The following is a 16,799-nucleotide window of genomic DNA, read 5'->3' as shown; positions in this document are numbered from 1 at the left end:
TTTATTATAAATCAGTTAATCGAAAAAATTATCTTCGATAAATATTTATATCTAGAGCCTATTCTATGGTGAAATGTTTTAAACAGTAATTTTTTCATAAAAATCAAAAGAGCCAACTGTAATTTCCAGCTGTCATTTAAAACTATATTCACGATAAAAAAACAAAACGTTTTTGTATCCTATAATCAAAGCTGACCTGAGGGATATAATTGATTTTTTAATTTTTTTATAAAGACACCACTGCTCAATACACTCAAAGATGTATTAGTTGCAATCTAGGTATGGACATTAAATAAGATTTTTTCAAGCGGTTTTGATTTACAAATTTTAGCAAATGATTGGAGGGAATTTGCGACGAAATTTCTCTTTTGATATATATGGATATCAATTTCTATATAATTATTAATATAACCCTTTGCGGCACACATTTTTTTTCTAAAAAATCGTCATTTTGGTGCACTTTTCAGCCATTTTTTAAAAAATGGCGACTAAAAATCGATAATTTGATATAGTTATACATTCATTAACATATTAGAAGGATAAAATATTAAAAATCCCCGTGAGCAACGATTTATTAGAGCCCTTCATACATGAAAATCTCATTTCAAAAAGGTGGTAAGTATACTTACCACTATGCCGCATATAAGGGATAAATGGGGTGCCTTAATGTTCTTATTAATAGAGCAATAACTTTGATGCAGCCGTTTTTATCAATAAGTCTTTAAAAAATTAGCTTGTGATTATAAAAAAATAATTAGAGAAAATAATAAGGTGGATTTTTTTTCCTGATATTTATAAAATACCCATGACATTTTCCAAAGTGAATAAAATTTCCTGACATTCTGAGAATTCCCTGACTTTCCAAGTTTATGGTAATCTTGGATATTCATAAAATCCATGAAATTAATAATTTGAATTACATTTTTCTTTCTAAGACAAGTTTGATATTGTAATATGAAATTAAAAGCTTTTAAAACGAAGAAAATACAACTGGAGAAACATAAACTTATTTTGCATTTGTAAATAAAGAATTAAATGATCAAGGGCGTAGAAAATAAGAACTCACAAGTTTCTAGATTTGTAAAATTTTTTCGATTTTTTTTTGTTTCGTTTATTTCGTTATAATGCACATGTTTCGTGAAAAAATTAATATCCATGTTACGAAAAATTAGCATTAGAGCTTCACGTTTCAACTTTTTTTATTTCATTTTTCTTAAAGTTTTTTTTTATTTTTGTTCACGGTACAAAATTCACTGGGTAATACTCTGCGCAACGCTTAACGCGGACGTGCAACTTTCGTTCCACAAAACGAACAAATTTTGCCGTCTGCGATCAAATCATTTTTTTTTTCGTTTTCTTTTTTTAATCGTTTTTTCTTGTTTTTTTTTTAAATATTTTTCACATTTTGTTTTCTGAAGTCGTACAAGAGATTTTGCTCAAAAAAAAATTGAACACCACCTCACTCGACCAACATCATTATGTTCTAAAATCCTTCCTTATTTTTTTCCGTATAGCCAGTTATTTTCGACTAAGGATGAAACAAGCGAAAGAAGGCGGTGCATGCTTTTTCTTGTATTTTACTCTTTTTTTTGTGATTATTTAACTGTTTTTTCAGTGATCTTTAAACCATTGGCTTTGCATGGCAAAACACTACATTTTTAGTTTATCGTATTATGAAACTTGCTTTTAAAAAACCGCTTTTTTATACTTGAGATTTCTTCACATGAAAAGGAGACGAGCTAAAAGATCGAAGTTAAAGTCTCCCTACGATCTTAAATCAGTCTCTCCCCTTGAGCTTTATCCCGTTGCTTTTATTAAACTGTATCAATATTGTTTCTTCTAAGATTGTTAGTAACTATGCTCAACTTTGTAATTTCACTTAACACATGCATCTTACGTTTTTTTTTTTAATCTTTAAGTAGTATAATTTTTCACAGTCAGCCACGACTTTCTCTCTCTCTCTCTTTCTCTCTCCAATGGATTAAACACTCGGTCTCTTTGTCAATAGTAGTAATAATAGTAATAGTTGTTTTTTTAATTAAAACTAACCTTCGAATTGCTTTGACGAGTGCAGCTCAACTGTGCTTTTTTATCTCTTTTTAATTCATCCTTTCAGGATATTTTATAATAAGTAAATGCGTGTACAAGTTTTTTTATGATCAACATGTTGACAAAGTTATTTATAACGCAAGATTTCAAAAACATAGCACAGTAGAATTTCGTAAACTCCCCCGATAAAGCAATTCCTAGATTATTATATTTTTTTCTCTCCTTGATTTCGCTTTATAAGCATGTTTGCCTTTTTTCGACACACAAATCATAAAGGATTTCAATAAGATTTTACTCATTTTCTTCACGAAACAAAGAAACTTGAAAGGATACGTCGACGACCGACGAAAAACAAGGAAGAACGCATATACTTACTCATAAGTAGGGACGCGAGTTGATGGTGGTAAAGTTTGATGTTTTATTATATAGAGAAAAGATATCGTGTGTATGCGTGTGTGTATGTGTACGTGTGCGTGTGCGCGCGCGCCCGTGCGTGGTGTGGGGGCGACAAAAATTGTTCGTCCCACATTACATTGTTCTGACGAGACAAGAAAACGGATAGAAGTATACAGAAATAAAAATGATGAGACTGAGACTCGATAATTGTACATTGACGAATGATATTAGCTCTCTTATAATTTTTTTTTTTTAGAATGAAAAATTGTACACTTTATTGTTCTGTAGACACTTACAGATTATGATTGTTCCTTTTTATAAAAAAAAGACCATGCAAAACTTCTTCACAAACATTTTCATTTTCTCCGCATTATTCTTTTGACAAAATGGCGCATAACAATTTTATTGGCGAATTTTCTTATAAAAAAATGCATGCGAACGATTTTCATGATTTAGGAACGGTACATGTATAGGGTGGTCAGTCGGCATAATTTTCAATAGAATACTTAAAACCACCATCAATCATGCACACATTTACTTCGTAGACGCAGAAGCGACATTCTTATCGAACTATTACAAAATATATTTTAATCTCATTGTTCAATTTGATCATTTTTATAATTATGCGCATTGAAAAAGGCCAGTTCGATAAGCTACAAAAATTACAATTTCATTTCAATTCTATTCAAGAAACTTTAAATTACACGTGTAACCCACCAGGGGTTTTACGAAAAAAAAAGAAAAGGATGGACGCCTTTCTGTCAGCGATCAAGCGAAAGTTCTACATTTTGTTCTGTATATTTTCGTCACTTACAACAATATTAATCGACACATTGCTATTTCATCTTGTTCAGATTTTCTTGTTATTATAAATACAAATTTTGTTTATCCATGATTTTATAATTGTAGTTCGTTATCTTTATTGTACCGAGTTTTGGCAAAGGCAATAAAGGTTGTACATGGTCATTCGACGAAACGTAAAAAATAGAAAAAAAAATAAAGGATCGTTGCAAGGGCGAAAATGTTTAAAAGTAAAACATAGAACGATAAAAAAAACGAGAACAAAAAAGCGATTAATCGTCCGATTGAATGAAAAATTTGTCATTTTTTTGCATTAACGTACAACACTATACGTTATACAGTCTCGGTCTCGTTTCTCTCTAGTACGAAGATAAGTCTGGTACAAAATCGACCTAACTTTCCTTCGACCGTACATTTTTTTTATTGCTGTCAATTGATAAATTTGATCGAAAATCGGTTAATGATTTTCTCCTTTTTAAACTTTCTTACATTTTACTATTTTTTTCTTCTTTTTTCTATATCTTATAATTCATAAATTCGACTATTCCACCGCTAATTGTCTCGTTTCTCATGTTTTTTTTCACACCACGAAATAGTAGTAATAGTAGTAATAATGTAATCTGACGTAGTTTAGCATTAAATAGCAAAAATTACAGTACTAATTGCTCGAGTTTTCTGACAGCAGTAATGAAAAGAAGAGCAGTTGCGCATCTTACAGATGGACATAAGATTAGTTAAAGGAAATTCACATTTTTTTCGCGAACCTATTTGATCACGAGGTTGACTGGAACGAGAAAAGAAAAACCGACGAACGAAAACGCAGATTGAAGAAAACTTAAACTATCCAAGGTTCATGGATAAACGCGTTCAGTAAAAACAAGGTTTTTTACGTGTATAAGTGTGTCATCGTCATTAGGACTCTCTACACTGATCTAACTGCTTTTTAACATCTCGCTCTAATTACCAATACTTGTTTTTTATTCGCTCGCTGGATTACCAAAAACGCTTCTTTTTTTCTCTACGTTACGTACCGTAATTTTAGCTTGTTGCTTCGCATAATTCTTTTCGATTGAATTTCGTGGGGAGACTGTGGAGTAGTGTTTTTTTTGCTGGTAATCTTTCTTTTCTCACTCTTTTTTTTTTTTTTTTTTATTTTTTTTTATAGCGATTGTTATAGAATGTTGCTTTTGCTTTAGTTGCTGCTGCTGTTAGCTGATGTGGTTGGTTTTATTTTCTTTGTTTCCGTCGCCTCTTTTTCTAACAGATAGAAATGTTATGCAGAGAGGGATGGTGACTTTACGGTGGCGACGAGTGTCGTTGGTTAAGCAGTGCCTTCGGTGTTTGAATTGGATGCGTTCTGCGCCGGCTGATTATCCTAGATAAGAAACAATTTACATCTCATTAGAATTTAATTTCGTAATTGCGAAAGCTATGTTTACTCTGAAAATCCAACTAATTTATTTACTTATTTATGTATTCGTATTCGTATTCGTGTGTGTGTGTGTGTGTGTGTGTGTGTGTGTGTGTGTGCGTGCGTGCGTGCGTGCGTGCGTGCGTGCGTGCGTGCGTGCGTGCGCGCGCGCGCGTGTGTGTGTGTGTGTGTGTGTGTGTGTGTGTGTAATAAATTCATTCGTGCTTAACAGGAAAAGCTAGTTCTATCTGTAAATTTTCATTTATCATATGGATTTTCAGAATAAAAAAATTTACATATTATGATAATCGTTACAATGCAGTAGTTTCCGACAACCAAACTGCTGTATGAAAACGAAATCTTGAAGCGGTAAACGTATATACATATATACATCATACATGAAGAAAAAATAGCAAGGATAGAAGAGAAATAAGTCCAACAAAATAAAATCTACAAAAAACAATAAAATCTAACGTGCTACAGCTTGGCTACGTACGAAAAGAAAAGTCGTGTAAAGCAAAAAAAAAAAAAATTAGTGCGAATAAGTTTACCTGTGCGGCAGGTGCAGCGGTGGGTGCATCCTTTTCCGTGGGTGCATCTGACTTTTGCTCCGACTGAAAAGAGTACAAGAGATACGTGCAGCAATGCGTGTGTGTGCGAGTGTTTTGTGTATGTGTATGAGTATGCCAAGCTCTACTTTGAAAATTATTTTGTGTTGAACTGAAAGGAGCTCCTTCGCTTGAAGTCCAAGATTGTGCTATTTATATGTATACTTATCAACTAAATACTACTTATAGCAACGAAAAAGAAAAGAAATAATTTAAGATAAAACTCAATCACATCAGAAGCATAAAAATTACATTTTTAAACAGAATCATGCTTATGATATCATTGTAAATACTAAGTATATCAGCTTCAAGCTTTGAATAATAAAATTAACTTCATTTAGTTTGGAGAGAAAATCGTTCTATTGAGCTTATAAAAAACTTTTTTTTAAATATTATATATGCTCTGCAACGCAGTGAGCATTATATCTAGGCAAACAGCAAGATCTAGTCATAAGGTTAAAATTAATCAACGCGTTATTCGTCATATACATAAAAAGGAATCAGTATCATTCAAGGATTAAGAAATCATACTACTGATATAGCAAATTGTTTACACTGATCATTGTAAGAAACAAACTTGAAAGTTCATATTTTCTCTCTCAAAGTAAACTCAACTATCAGTCCAACACAACAAGACTATAACTAAAATAATTTTTTTTAAACTGAAAAGATGATAACAGAAAAATGATTTCTACTTATTTCCAATTGGTCCCATTAAAAGAAAAAGAAATACTACGTAAAACGTGCTAAAGAAAGTATGAATATCGCACCTGGCCATCCTGGCTACGTGGACGTCTACCGGGTCCACCACCGCGTCCACCGCGGTAATTGCGTCGGAAGAAGCGACGCGGTGGTCCGCCACGTCCACGATTGTTACCACCACGCTGGCCACCTTCGCCGTCCTGGCCCTGATCTCCTTGGTTGCTCACATCGCCTTGACCATTTTCACCTTGGCCTTGACCGCCGCCACGTCTACCACCGCGGTAGAAACCGTCATAATGACGGCGTGGCCTGTAGCGACGTTGCTGCTGGCTACCCTGGTTAGCGCCACCTTCACCGCCGCTCTGCTCGTCTCCGGTCTTACCACCTTCGCCTGCAATTGAGAGAGAGAGAGAGAGGGAGATAGAAAGATAGAGAAAGGGTTTGTTGTGAAAATGCCTTGAAGCAGAAATATGACATACCGGATTCGTAGCCTTCCTGGCCCTCACGGTTGCGGCGTACCGATCGGTTACTGGGGCCACCGGAGCCCTGTCCTTGTCCTGGGCCACCGCGCCGATTGTAATACTGGCGATAGCCACGACGCTTCTCCGCGGCGTACGGCGAACCTTTTACCGCCTCGCCGTCCGGCCCGGTCACGTTGGCCGCCTCATTGCCCTTCTCGCCAATCACCACGTCGAACTCGACTACCTCCCCATCGCCTACGCTTCGCACTGCCTTCTTCGGGTTGTTCTTAATAATTGCCGACTAAAAAATCAATTGCATTAGCATGCTTGAACATATTTGCTCAGTAGATATAAATTACGAAGAGAAACTCACCTGATGGACAAATACATCTTCTTTGGTGTCATTCCTGTAACATTAAAGACAAATGCCGCATAAATGCATTGTTATAAAAGTACATGTGCACAGCAATCACGCGCTGCGGTACGCTTTGTAACATGACAAATTCAGACACTGACTGCTTTTGCATAACCTAATCGTAATGATTCTCGTTAATACAAACTGCAGTTGGCCACGAAAAATATAAGCCGCACGAAGACAAGATTAAAGTCATAAAATTATTACATAACGAAAGGAAAAAGGAAAAAATCGGGGCAACGTGCGCTGCTACCTTGAAAAATCGATATACGTCGCCGCCTATAATGAAATAATCGGCTAAGAGATGTTGGTGATGCGAAAAAGAAAAGAAAGAGCGAAAAACCTGTATGCGTGCACTAGGTGAGGTATGACTATACGTATGATAAGCTTGGTAACCCCGCGAGCCAAACATAACCTATAAGGCTTCGCGCGCATCATACACACATACACATACAATTCCGGATATGTCGACGGCGTTCAGACTTCCTGCACGCAGCGACGACTACGGCGACGGTCTTTAATTATTAGCAGCGGGGCCATCGATTCAGCACACGCGAGGTATATAGAAATAAGGGCAAATCAGACACAATGCAGGGAGTTTTCTTCGCTACTGGCGAATTTTAATAGAACCGCCACCTTTTTGGATTCGCTCCAAAATTGAGAATTGATCACGAGTGAATTCGGTGGGAATCCATTTCGATTTTCGCGTTCGCCGAGGCATTTGGAATTGACGCGGTCCACTTGCGATCACCGAGATAGAGAGAAGAAACTTCGCTACAGCCAGTGTCATCATTGCGCCTCGGCAGCGATAATTAATCAGTCGTGTACGTGCATGCAAAAAAGGGGGAAGGACGAAGACGACGAGGCGATTGGCCAAATGCCACACGGGCTGGCGCGCGCACACATCACCGGTTAGGGAAGCCTAGAAATAGGCTAAAGCAAAAAACACGTACACATCATGCAGCCCGACAGGGATTTTGGGGTGGCCTACTTTCCATTATATTCTCTTTTCTCTGGTTCTCTGTCTCTCTCCAGGTATACGCGCGAATCTCGGGGGAATTTTTCGTATTCGTGCATTACTTACGTTACACGAGTACGCAATTGATGTAGATGCGCGAGTATCGTTCGAGATAAGTGCACTCAATAAAGCGAAGATTCATCAAATATTGGGCGATAGTTGGGTTCGGATTTGTTTGCTTCTCAATCGAAATCCTCAGCGTTATTTGCGCGGATATTACGTTGACAAACGTAGTCGAACGAAAACGTTGATCATGGAAATCGTCGAGCGATGGCGCTCAAACGTAAGATATTCGAATAACTTCTCTCTCCGTGTATCTAAAATTACATTTTGACCGACGAATGTTCTACAAAAATAGATAGATGCCCGAGAGTGTGCAGGTCATACGGTAATCGAATATTTATCTAGATAGCGAATGTTTCGACTTTTTCGCTCGCGATGATATGCAGGGCGCTAGCAATGACATACGTGCCGTATGAATTTTTTATAATCGTGCTGCCTTGCCGAGCTGCAATCGTGAATTATGAAGCGATGGAATACGGCTACGGAGCACGCGTCGACGTCGTATTGAATGAAAAACAACCGCGGAGATCGAGTGTTAAATGAACGAGGCGATAAACCCTCTTTTTCCGAAAAGCTGCACTTCTCGAGTTTTATCGGGCGCTATGCACAAATGCAAATCGAGCAAAATGCTGCCATCGTCTCTTATGTGAAACGATCGATCGGCGATGAAAAGAATATTGAGCGCTTGAATGCTGACCTGTTGATGAACCCATAGCCGCTCTTCACGTTGAACCACTTCACCGTGCCAGTAACTTTGCTAGCTGAAAATAAGAAAGAAAAACAACATTATTAGTAAAATACTGTTAGATTTATCGGAAACCTCATCTTGGATTTTTTTCAGGAAATTCGCTGCAAGTAATGTCGTGGCGTGTCATAACAATCATTTAGTACATTAATGGCTTTGCACGAAATTTCGTGACATATTACTTATTGGATGTTCGCGCGCTTTAAAAGTTCATGCATTCAACTTGGATGGACGAGAAGCGACGCGTATTATGCTCCGTTGTAGGTATAATTCGCGCGACACCAACTATCGAAAAGAAATCCCGGATTGCAGGCTAGTCTGCTGAAGTAACAAATCATTGCAAGTGCTGGCAATGGAGCTCGAAAATTAAATTTAATTGTATACGTGAATCCCGCTGTTCCGAAATTTCCTCGAAGCTTGTTCAAAAATGTCGGCGAGCCGAAAAATTCAAAACACCTGGCATGAAAATTCGCGAAACGGTCTATACGCGCCTCTGCGGTAAACAAACAACCGAACGAAATTCCTGAACTCATTGAACCTAAACAACATGCGTCCAATTCTTTGCGTCGTTGGTTCGGACGCTAGCGCAGACTTACGTAATCGGGGAAGGGCGCGACGAGAATAGTATCATGATCGTGCTGCTGCGAAGCCGATAAGAGAGTATTAGGGCGTTGGAGAAACATATTTTTTTAAATCCAAATAAAGCTAGCGTCTACGCATCCAAAGCTCAGACGAGGGAGAAAAAGAAAAAAAATCGCTGGCGGATAGGTTATACAGCAAGCGTCGGCGGTAGTATCGGCTGCACGTGTCGGAAATTTCGAGAGCGAAAGCGCCACATGGCGTCTACGCGCCATTACGGCGTCCGAAATCCGTTCGCGAGCGACACGCGCACTCACACAATTTTACACAGGAAGGATATGCGAACACGCGCTCGCGCTCGTGCGCACGGGGTGCAGCGACAACGGGAAAAAAAAGAAAAAGTACATAAAAACAAAACGTGGATGCTAGCCGATGATACTCACCAATGACCATTTTTTGCTGCTGCTGTTGCTGCTGAGCTTGCTTTGGCTGCTGTTGTGGGCCAGCAGTTGGCGATGCCGCTTGGGCACTCTGCTGCTGCTGCTCGGGCTGCTTTTCTGAGTCGGCCATGTCTACTCTTTGAAATGTACGCTTGTTGCGGGAACGACGAAAAGCGCCTTGTCGCTGTTCTTGCCCCGAAAAAAGTCGGTTGTTGTTGAATTTAACGAAACTTGCTTGCTGTTTTGCTTTGATTGAGGGTTGTTGATGTTTCAATAGTTTCGATGGTAAAAATACGTCGTCGGACTCTCTCCCTCTTTAACAGAAGTAATCTGAAGAGATGGAGAGTCGGTGATGGTGATGGTGGTGTGTGTAAGGTGTTGGACACGCCGCTGCCGAACCTAGATGTTCTCCCGTCCTCACGCTTGCACTGTTGGTTCCCTTCTGATCGGCGGATCTGCGCAGAGAGGACACCCGGCAGCTCCCTTCCACGCCGCGCGCGGCATCTGTCTCTATCTGTCTCTCTCTCTTTCTCTCTCTCTCTCACTCTCTTCTCCCAATATGGCCGCGCATAGCCGACGCGATGTCGACGCGCTATAAAACCGCGCGGTGGCTTTTCGCATCTCCGAGAGGCGGGCGGGAATTACAAAGTTTTTTGCTAACCATGCGGATGTCGCCACGAGCCTTTCGCTCACTGAAAACACAAAAGTCTACTTGTACTGGTATTTTGGGATAAATGAAGGCGATGATTGTAGCCTTTTGTTGATCTTTTATCACCTAAATGTCAATACAATATTTTATTAAAGCAACCAAAGTGTTTGCACTTTACTTATAGAAATTCCTGTGATTCCGCGGCTATGCTCTGCCCATTCGATATTATGATTGTCACACAATAATTTACGTAAATAAGATGTCACCTCCTGATATGTCAAGAGATAACTTCAGAACCTTGCAATTTCGCGGTATACGAAAAGCAACGTTCTCTCTTTGCTTACGGCTATCGTTACAAACGTCATTCCAAAAAATTGCACAAGTATCAGCGCAGTGCCATGCTATACGCTGCATTCGAGAGTCGTCTTTGCCGAATTCAAAAGTTGCCTTTATCCGATTGAAACTATGAATTGTTCGTACCACATTGATTTAAAATAAGCGAATGATTTCCGTTCTAATAATAAAAGTATATCCTCGATCGATGTGAACTGCGTTCAAAGTCGTCACGAAGCACCGCCAACGAACGATCAAGGATTTTCCGCGCTAGAAAAGCAGTCCGCGTATAGACGCCCGCGAGGAACTTGCTCGCAAAAGAGAGTTCAACCAATTAGAACGTTCCAGAGGGTCAAAGTGTCTCAGCACTGGGGCGCAATGATATATGGAGCGACGCCGCGCGAGTACTTGAAATGGGACTTTACGCCAAGTTTTTCCGTTTAATATCGTTCGGCCAGTCGATCAGCGAGGGCTCGTTTGCCGAGTTCAGTTAGTCGATTCTCGCGAGCCTACATTTCTCGATAATTCGTTCGCGTTCGCACGGACCGAGCTGGTCGGCCCCGCCGAGATAAGTTCGCCAGGACGAGAGGAGCGACGTGCTCTCTGTCGTGTGCACTCGGCGAGCTATCCTGAAATATCGGTCGGTTGGTACGGGCGTAACGTGTCGTTACGTGGACGCGCCAAGTGGAACACGAGGCTTCGACGATCGCAAAAAATTGTCATCGCGGGCATGGGTACGGTCGCGTGCAGCTTGCTGTACCTGACTGCGATACTACCGGCCGTCAAAAAATACCAAGTGAAGAGAGTGAGCATAGACGTCGAGACGTTGCGCGAGCGGAAATATAATCGCGTGCATGCGTTGCGCGCAGAAGGTGGCTCTGAAGAATGGCTGGCCTATGAGGGACATATGGACCAAGCTGCCCTTCACCACGGAATTCCACGTGTACGTGTTGAACGTGACTAATCCCGAGGAAATCGACGCGGGAGGCAAACCGATCGTTCACGAGATCGGACCGTTCGTTTACGAGTACGTAGCAGCTTGTTTCGTTTGCTCGTCACACCTGCCGCGTGAAACGTGGATTTTGTATAATTTGAAATAGAAAAAAATGCTCGCCAGCGTGCACCAGGAAAAAATCAAACAAATAGACCACGAGGAGGACGATACGGTGTCTTACGTGCCGAACAACTTGTACTACTTCAACAAGTACAAGAGCGAGGGTCTGTCCGACGATACGGAAATTTGCTATCCTCATCTGTTCATAATGACAGTGTCGAACGGGCCGATGAAGGAAAAGCCGCAACTGTTGTCTTGGACAAGTAAGAATAGTCCCGGTGGTTGATTGAATTGTATCGAAAGTCGAAAGAATTAAGACGACGCAAAGTCACACTATATTGCCACTCGGCAAGAGGGACGAGCGTCTTCACGAGCGTCTTCACGCGCGTTACGCGCACTCTCTCGCGTCCTGCAGACCTTCGGTCGATTTCTCTTTTTCCAAATGCCGCATAACGATTGCTTACTAAAAGTCGAGCGCTGCTCTTACTTGGCGCATGGAAAAATAAACGTATATTAATACCGGCAAAACGCAGATTCCGCAAAGTGGACACGATACTGAATAGGCCGCAGAGCGCATTCTATAAGGTGAAGGTGGGGACGGCGTTGTTCGAGGGTTTCGAGATTCCGTGCGCCGGGGTGGAAGACTACTTTGGCAAAGCTTTGTGCAACGAGATGAGAGAGAACTACTTCGAGTACACCCTGAGGCGGAAGAACGACACGTTCTACGCGTCGCTGTTCGGCTACGTAAGCTGGACGGAGCGCGGCGCCGAGCGCAAGCGGATCGAACGAGCGCGTGCTTTGCAGCTGAGCGGCACCTACGACAAGGAGCGGCGCATCCGGATCAAGCGCGGCGCGAGCAACCTCGAGCAGCTGGGCAGACCGGTGGAGGTCGACGGCCGGGACAACCTCGCGACCCGGGGCGACGACGAGTGCGACGCGTTCCGCGGCACCGACTCGTCCATCTTCCCGCCGTTCCCGAGGCGCGAGCGGGGCGTGCCCGTGGTGCTGCCGACGCTGTGCCGCAAGCTCACCCTGGCCTTCCTCACTCCAGCGCCGAGTTCGTCGGTAGGTCCGCGAGGGGCTAGGACTGCAGCTCGACCGCTACACCGGCGCGATCGGCAGCGACGGCGAGCACGTACCCGCGGACCGCTGCTACTGCGTGGACCCGGCGGCCTGTCTGCGGCGCGGGGCGCTCGACCTGTACCGCTGCATCCGCGTGCCGTTCGTCGCGTCGGGGCCGCACTTCTACCTGGCCGACCCGCGCTACTCGGCGAGCGTCGCGGACGCCGCCTTCGCGCCCGCTGAGCGGCCCGCCGCTGCGCGTCCACGCCAGGTTGCAGGTCAACGTCGAGCTGCTGCCCATCCGCAGGTTCCGGCTGGCCGCCAACTACTCGTACGCGATGCTGCCGCTCGCCTGGTTCGACACCACGTCACCCTGCAGCCGAACGCGCGCCTCCCCGTCGCCCAGGGCCCTCGGATACGCGCTCGCGCTCGCGAGCCTGGCTCTCGTCGCAGCGGGCGCCCTTCGGGAATACCGAGCGGCCGCGTCGAGGGAGGACCGGGCTGCAGCGACGCCGCCGGCGAGCCCCCTCCAGCCTCGGCTAGTTCGCTACGTCTGTCGGCAGTTCTCATCCGCGCGCAACAATTAGTCAGCTGCGATCGCGCATTGCTTGGATCGTAGATGTGCAAAATTATATATTCCTGATGCGTGCCGGTGGTGATCGTACAAGAGGCAAAAACGTTCGTTTGCATTCGCGTCCGACGTCGGAAAAAAAAGTACGGACGTACGCAAGACGCGTAGAACGCAAATGTTCCTCCCTCCCGTGGTCAAGGATATTCTCGAACAATTGGATTCGCGGTGAATCAATGCGGGATGTTCGGGCGTAGGAGGGACGAGGCGCCTATAGCTCGCGCGCTCAAAAGACGTTCGGCTTTCCGCGTTCTGCTCAGTATCGCCCGGACTCGCGCGCCCGATACTTGCACCGGCACTTGTATTTATATGCCCCTGTCCGTCGCCTCGTAAGTGTCGCCTAGAAAGTTCGTTATTCTTGCCGACTCGTAGAGCGTCGTAGCGCTCGCATGGCAGAGTCCCTTAGTGACCCTGGCGTTGGGTACTCGTATTTTTTTTTCTTCTTCTTTCACTTCTTCATCGGAAATCATTCAGTTTCTTGCACTAATGGTCATTCGATTCTACCGATGCGAGGCTTATGCACATCATTCTTCCCTAAAAGTAGTTTTTATGAAGCGGTATAGTTTTGCCTTTGAGCGACACCAATTTTATCGTGCATTACAATAATTTTTTTACACGGAATTGTTGTTCCAAGCTGAAATTCGAACATTGCAGATAAAACCACCGTAAAAGTTCTTCCTATAATTAAATCAAGTCAATTGATATTCTTCATGTGCATGCAAATTTATACTTACTTTTGTAGAATAAAAATAAATAAACAACTACACCGCAACAAAATAAAAAAAAAGATTAGAAGGATGATCCAACACTCCTACATAATAATCGTATGATATTTAGTAAAAAGGAATAGCGTAGCGCGAACAAAATATCTTGATGTCACTGCATCGATTTAAAAAAATCGGTTTCGCTGGTGTTTTCACCGTCATCTTCAGTATTCTGCTCCAATTTGTGATACTACCGCCTATTATGAGAGTCGAAATGAAAAAAGTACGTCCCAAGATGTGAAACTTTACCGTGATAAAATATTCTATTTTTTGTTTCAAACTAATGTGTGTTTCAGAAAGTGGCATTGAAGAAAGGCTGGCCTATGAGGGACATATGGAGTAAGCTACCGTTCGTCACAGAAAGCCATATGTACGTGTTCAACGTAACGAACCGAGTGGAAATTGAAAACGGAGGTAAACCGATAATCCAAGAGATTGGGCCGTTCGTTTACGAGTGAGTTGAATGCCGAGTTGCAGTGCAAAGTCGACGGACTCGAACGTAATTGCGACTGAAATTGTTGTAGCATATACGAGGAAAAGACGCAGCAGATCGATCACGAAGAAGACGACACTGTTTCATACGTACTGGAAAACATATATCACTTTAATCCCGAGAAAAGTAAAGGACTCTCCGTCGAGATAGAAGTATATTTTCCTCATACTTACATCATGACAGCGTCCACTGGAATTTTGAAGGAAAAGGCTCCTTTGGCTTCGTTCGCGTGTAAGAATGCGACAGTGTTATTTCCACGCAGACAAGTCAATATCACGAATTATTACAACTAGCACTCGTATTCTAAAGCGAGATCTGTCGATTCATTGCTGAACACTCCGGAGAGCTTATTCTACAAAACGGACGTAAAAACTCTACTGTTCGATGGTTTCCCCATTCCCTGCGCCGGAGTCGAAGAATTCTTTGGCAAATTGACGTGCAACCTGTTGAAGGAGCGCTTTTTCGACTTCACCGTGATGAAAAAAGGCGACGTGTTCTACACATCGATGTTCGGATTTGTAAGTCGTGGAAAAATACGGGGATCCTTAATAATCGTTGCCGAGGTTTTTTCACAGGCTGCTCTTCTAATCCCCATGGTTTAGACAATCGTAAAAAGAGAAACGCGCGACGTCCTGCTGTAACGAAACCGAAGAAAAAAACGCCATTTTTCTGTTATTTTCTTCAAGCTGAACGGCACTTACGAGAAGCAGAACAGAGTTCGCATTCACCGTGGAACGAAAAATCTGAAGGACCTCGGGAAAATAGTGGCGATAAACGGTGCAGCAAATTTGTCAACCTGGCACGATGACAAATGCGACGCGCTCGGCGGGACCGACGGCACGATATTCCCGCCGTACTTGAGCAAGAGCGACGATATAACGATGGTCAATCAACAGATTTGTCGAAGGCTCAAGCTGACCTACGACTCCGAGGTCGAGTACTCAGGTGGGCATTCGGTCGAGGCGCCGCGGCGCTTGGCCCAACACGTTCGTGACGAGAGGTGGCTTTCGTCGTTAGGCTTGAAGTTACTGCGCTACACCGTGGACCTCGGCGTCGACGGCGGCCACGTGGCCGAGGAGAAGTGCTACTGCTTGGCGCCGGACCGTTGCCTGCGCAAGGGCGTGTACGACATGTTCAGATGCTTGAACGTGCCGATAATCCTGTCGAATCCGCACTTTTATCTCGCCGACCCGTACTACCTGAGCCGAGTCGAGGGCGCGAAGCCGGACATGGTAAGTTCGTTGCCCGTCTCCGCGAGGCGATCGGTCCGCGCGACGCTCGATCTGTTGTCCCGGCGACAGGAGAAGCATCGCTCCTACGTGGACTTCGACGCGCTGACCGGCACGCCGGTGCGCGCCCGCATGCGGGCGCAGTTCAACATGGAGCTGATCAAGATCGACGCGTTCCGGCTGATGCGCAACTACAGCTACGCGATGCTGCCGATGGTCTGGACGGAGCAGGTGGTCGTATTGCCGGACTTCCTCGTGGAGAAGATCAGGCAGGGCCACGGCACGCTCAAGCTCGCGAGGTGAGTGGTCGCGCGACCCGCCGCGTCCTCCGGCCGCTGATCGCTCGCGCGGCGCGCCCACAGGACGCTGGAGCGCGCGCTGATGATCGGCGGCCTGGCGATGTGCGCACTGGCGGGCTACCTCGGCTACAGGTCGCGCAAGGTGGCCGAGGTTCGATCCAAGCCAGCGGAATCGACGTCGACGCCCGAGTGAATCCTCTTCCTCGATCTGCAGTACGTATGTGAGCGACGCGACGCTGGTAAGTATGGGTCGACATCCGTGGTCTCTCTCACTCGATCTCTGCGGCAAACGAGCTCTGTCGAAATGTCCACGCCAAATTTCTATGGAGATCCAATAAAACGTTGAAATCACGTCGAATGACGCACGATGTTTTGCTTTCGTCAGCGTTCCGCGCGAGCGATCGCCGCGGCAATTTCGAGCTGCAGGTTCGTCGCTTTCGATTGGGCGCTCACCCGCGAGGAGAAAACGACAAGAGACGTACATAGCACGCGGTAGGTAGAGGCAAACGCACAGGCGTCAGCTATAGGGTGTAGCGCGCCTTAGCTGGCGTTGCGTCGTGGATTTTAAATACAAAGGAGCTGCGTATCAGCCAGTAGCGG

The 16,799-nt window shown here is 43.9% G+C and overlaps 3 protein-coding genes across 6 annotated transcripts; 2 read left to right on the top strand and 1 right to left on the bottom strand.

The window, feature by feature from the left end:
- Positions 1-1,075: 1,075 nt before the first annotated feature.
- Positions 1,076-10,155, bottom strand: LOC131664599 (Y-box factor homolog). 2 transcript variants are annotated; one of them, XM_058935830.1, is made up of 7 exons: positions 9,692-10,155; positions 8,622-8,685; positions 6,802-6,835; positions 6,447-6,729; positions 6,036-6,358; positions 5,209-5,271; positions 1,076-4,621 (listed from the first exon to the last, which is right to left on the bottom strand). In XM_058935830.1, the coding sequence occupies exons 1-7, from the start codon at positions 9,816-9,818 to the stop codon at positions 4,568-4,570; spliced, it is 948 nt and encodes a 315-aa protein (XP_058791813.1). In that variant the 5' UTR covers positions 9,819-10,155; the 3' UTR covers positions 1,076-4,567. The 2 variants fall into 2 exon arrangements, with proteins under 2 accessions (XP_058791813.1, XP_058791814.1); XM_058935831.1 differs by lacking the exon at positions 5,209-5,271 and having other exon boundaries at positions 9,692-10,154.
- Positions 7,090-16,427, top strand: LOC131664595 (sensory neuron membrane protein 1-like). 3 transcript variants are annotated; one of them, XM_058935823.1, is made up of 9 exons: positions 13,698-14,079; positions 14,157-14,401; positions 14,475-14,632; positions 14,703-14,902; positions 14,981-15,189; positions 15,358-15,616; positions 15,689-15,903; positions 15,973-16,199; positions 16,332-16,427. In XM_058935823.1, the coding sequence occupies exons 2-9, from the start codon at positions 14,288-14,290 to the stop codon at positions 16,390-16,392; spliced, it is 1,443 nt and encodes a 480-aa protein (XP_058791806.1). In that variant the 5' UTR covers positions 13,698-14,079; positions 14,157-14,287; the 3' UTR covers positions 16,393-16,427. The 3 variants fall into 3 exon arrangements, with proteins under 3 accessions (XP_058791808.1, XP_058791806.1, XP_058791805.1); XM_058935822.1 differs by having other exon boundaries at positions 16,263-16,395; XM_058935825.1 differs by lacking the exons at positions 13,698-14,079; positions 14,157-14,401 and adding an exon at positions 7,090-7,203 and having other exon boundaries at positions 16,263-16,395.
- On the top strand, positions 11,567-14,083 carry LOC131664677 (sensory neuron membrane protein 1-like). Its single transcript, XM_058935981.1, has 5 exons — positions 11,567-11,697; positions 11,788-11,987; positions 12,269-12,785; positions 12,847-13,093; positions 14,069-14,083. Exons 1-5 carry the CDS (start codon positions 11,567-11,569, stop codon positions 14,081-14,083), a joined length of 1,110 nt encoding a protein of 369 aa, XP_058791964.1.
- Positions 16,428-16,799: the final 372 nt, after the last annotated feature.

This window comes from Phymastichus coffea, unplaced genomic scaffold, assembly GCF_024137745.1.
Source record: "Phymastichus coffea isolate CEN01 unplaced genomic scaffold, Cenicafe_Pcof_1.1 PCOF00044, whole genome shotgun sequence".
NCBI lineage: Eukaryota > Metazoa > Arthropoda > Insecta > Hymenoptera > Eulophidae > Phymastichus > Phymastichus coffea.
This window is presented reverse-complemented; position numbering and strand designations above follow the sequence as displayed.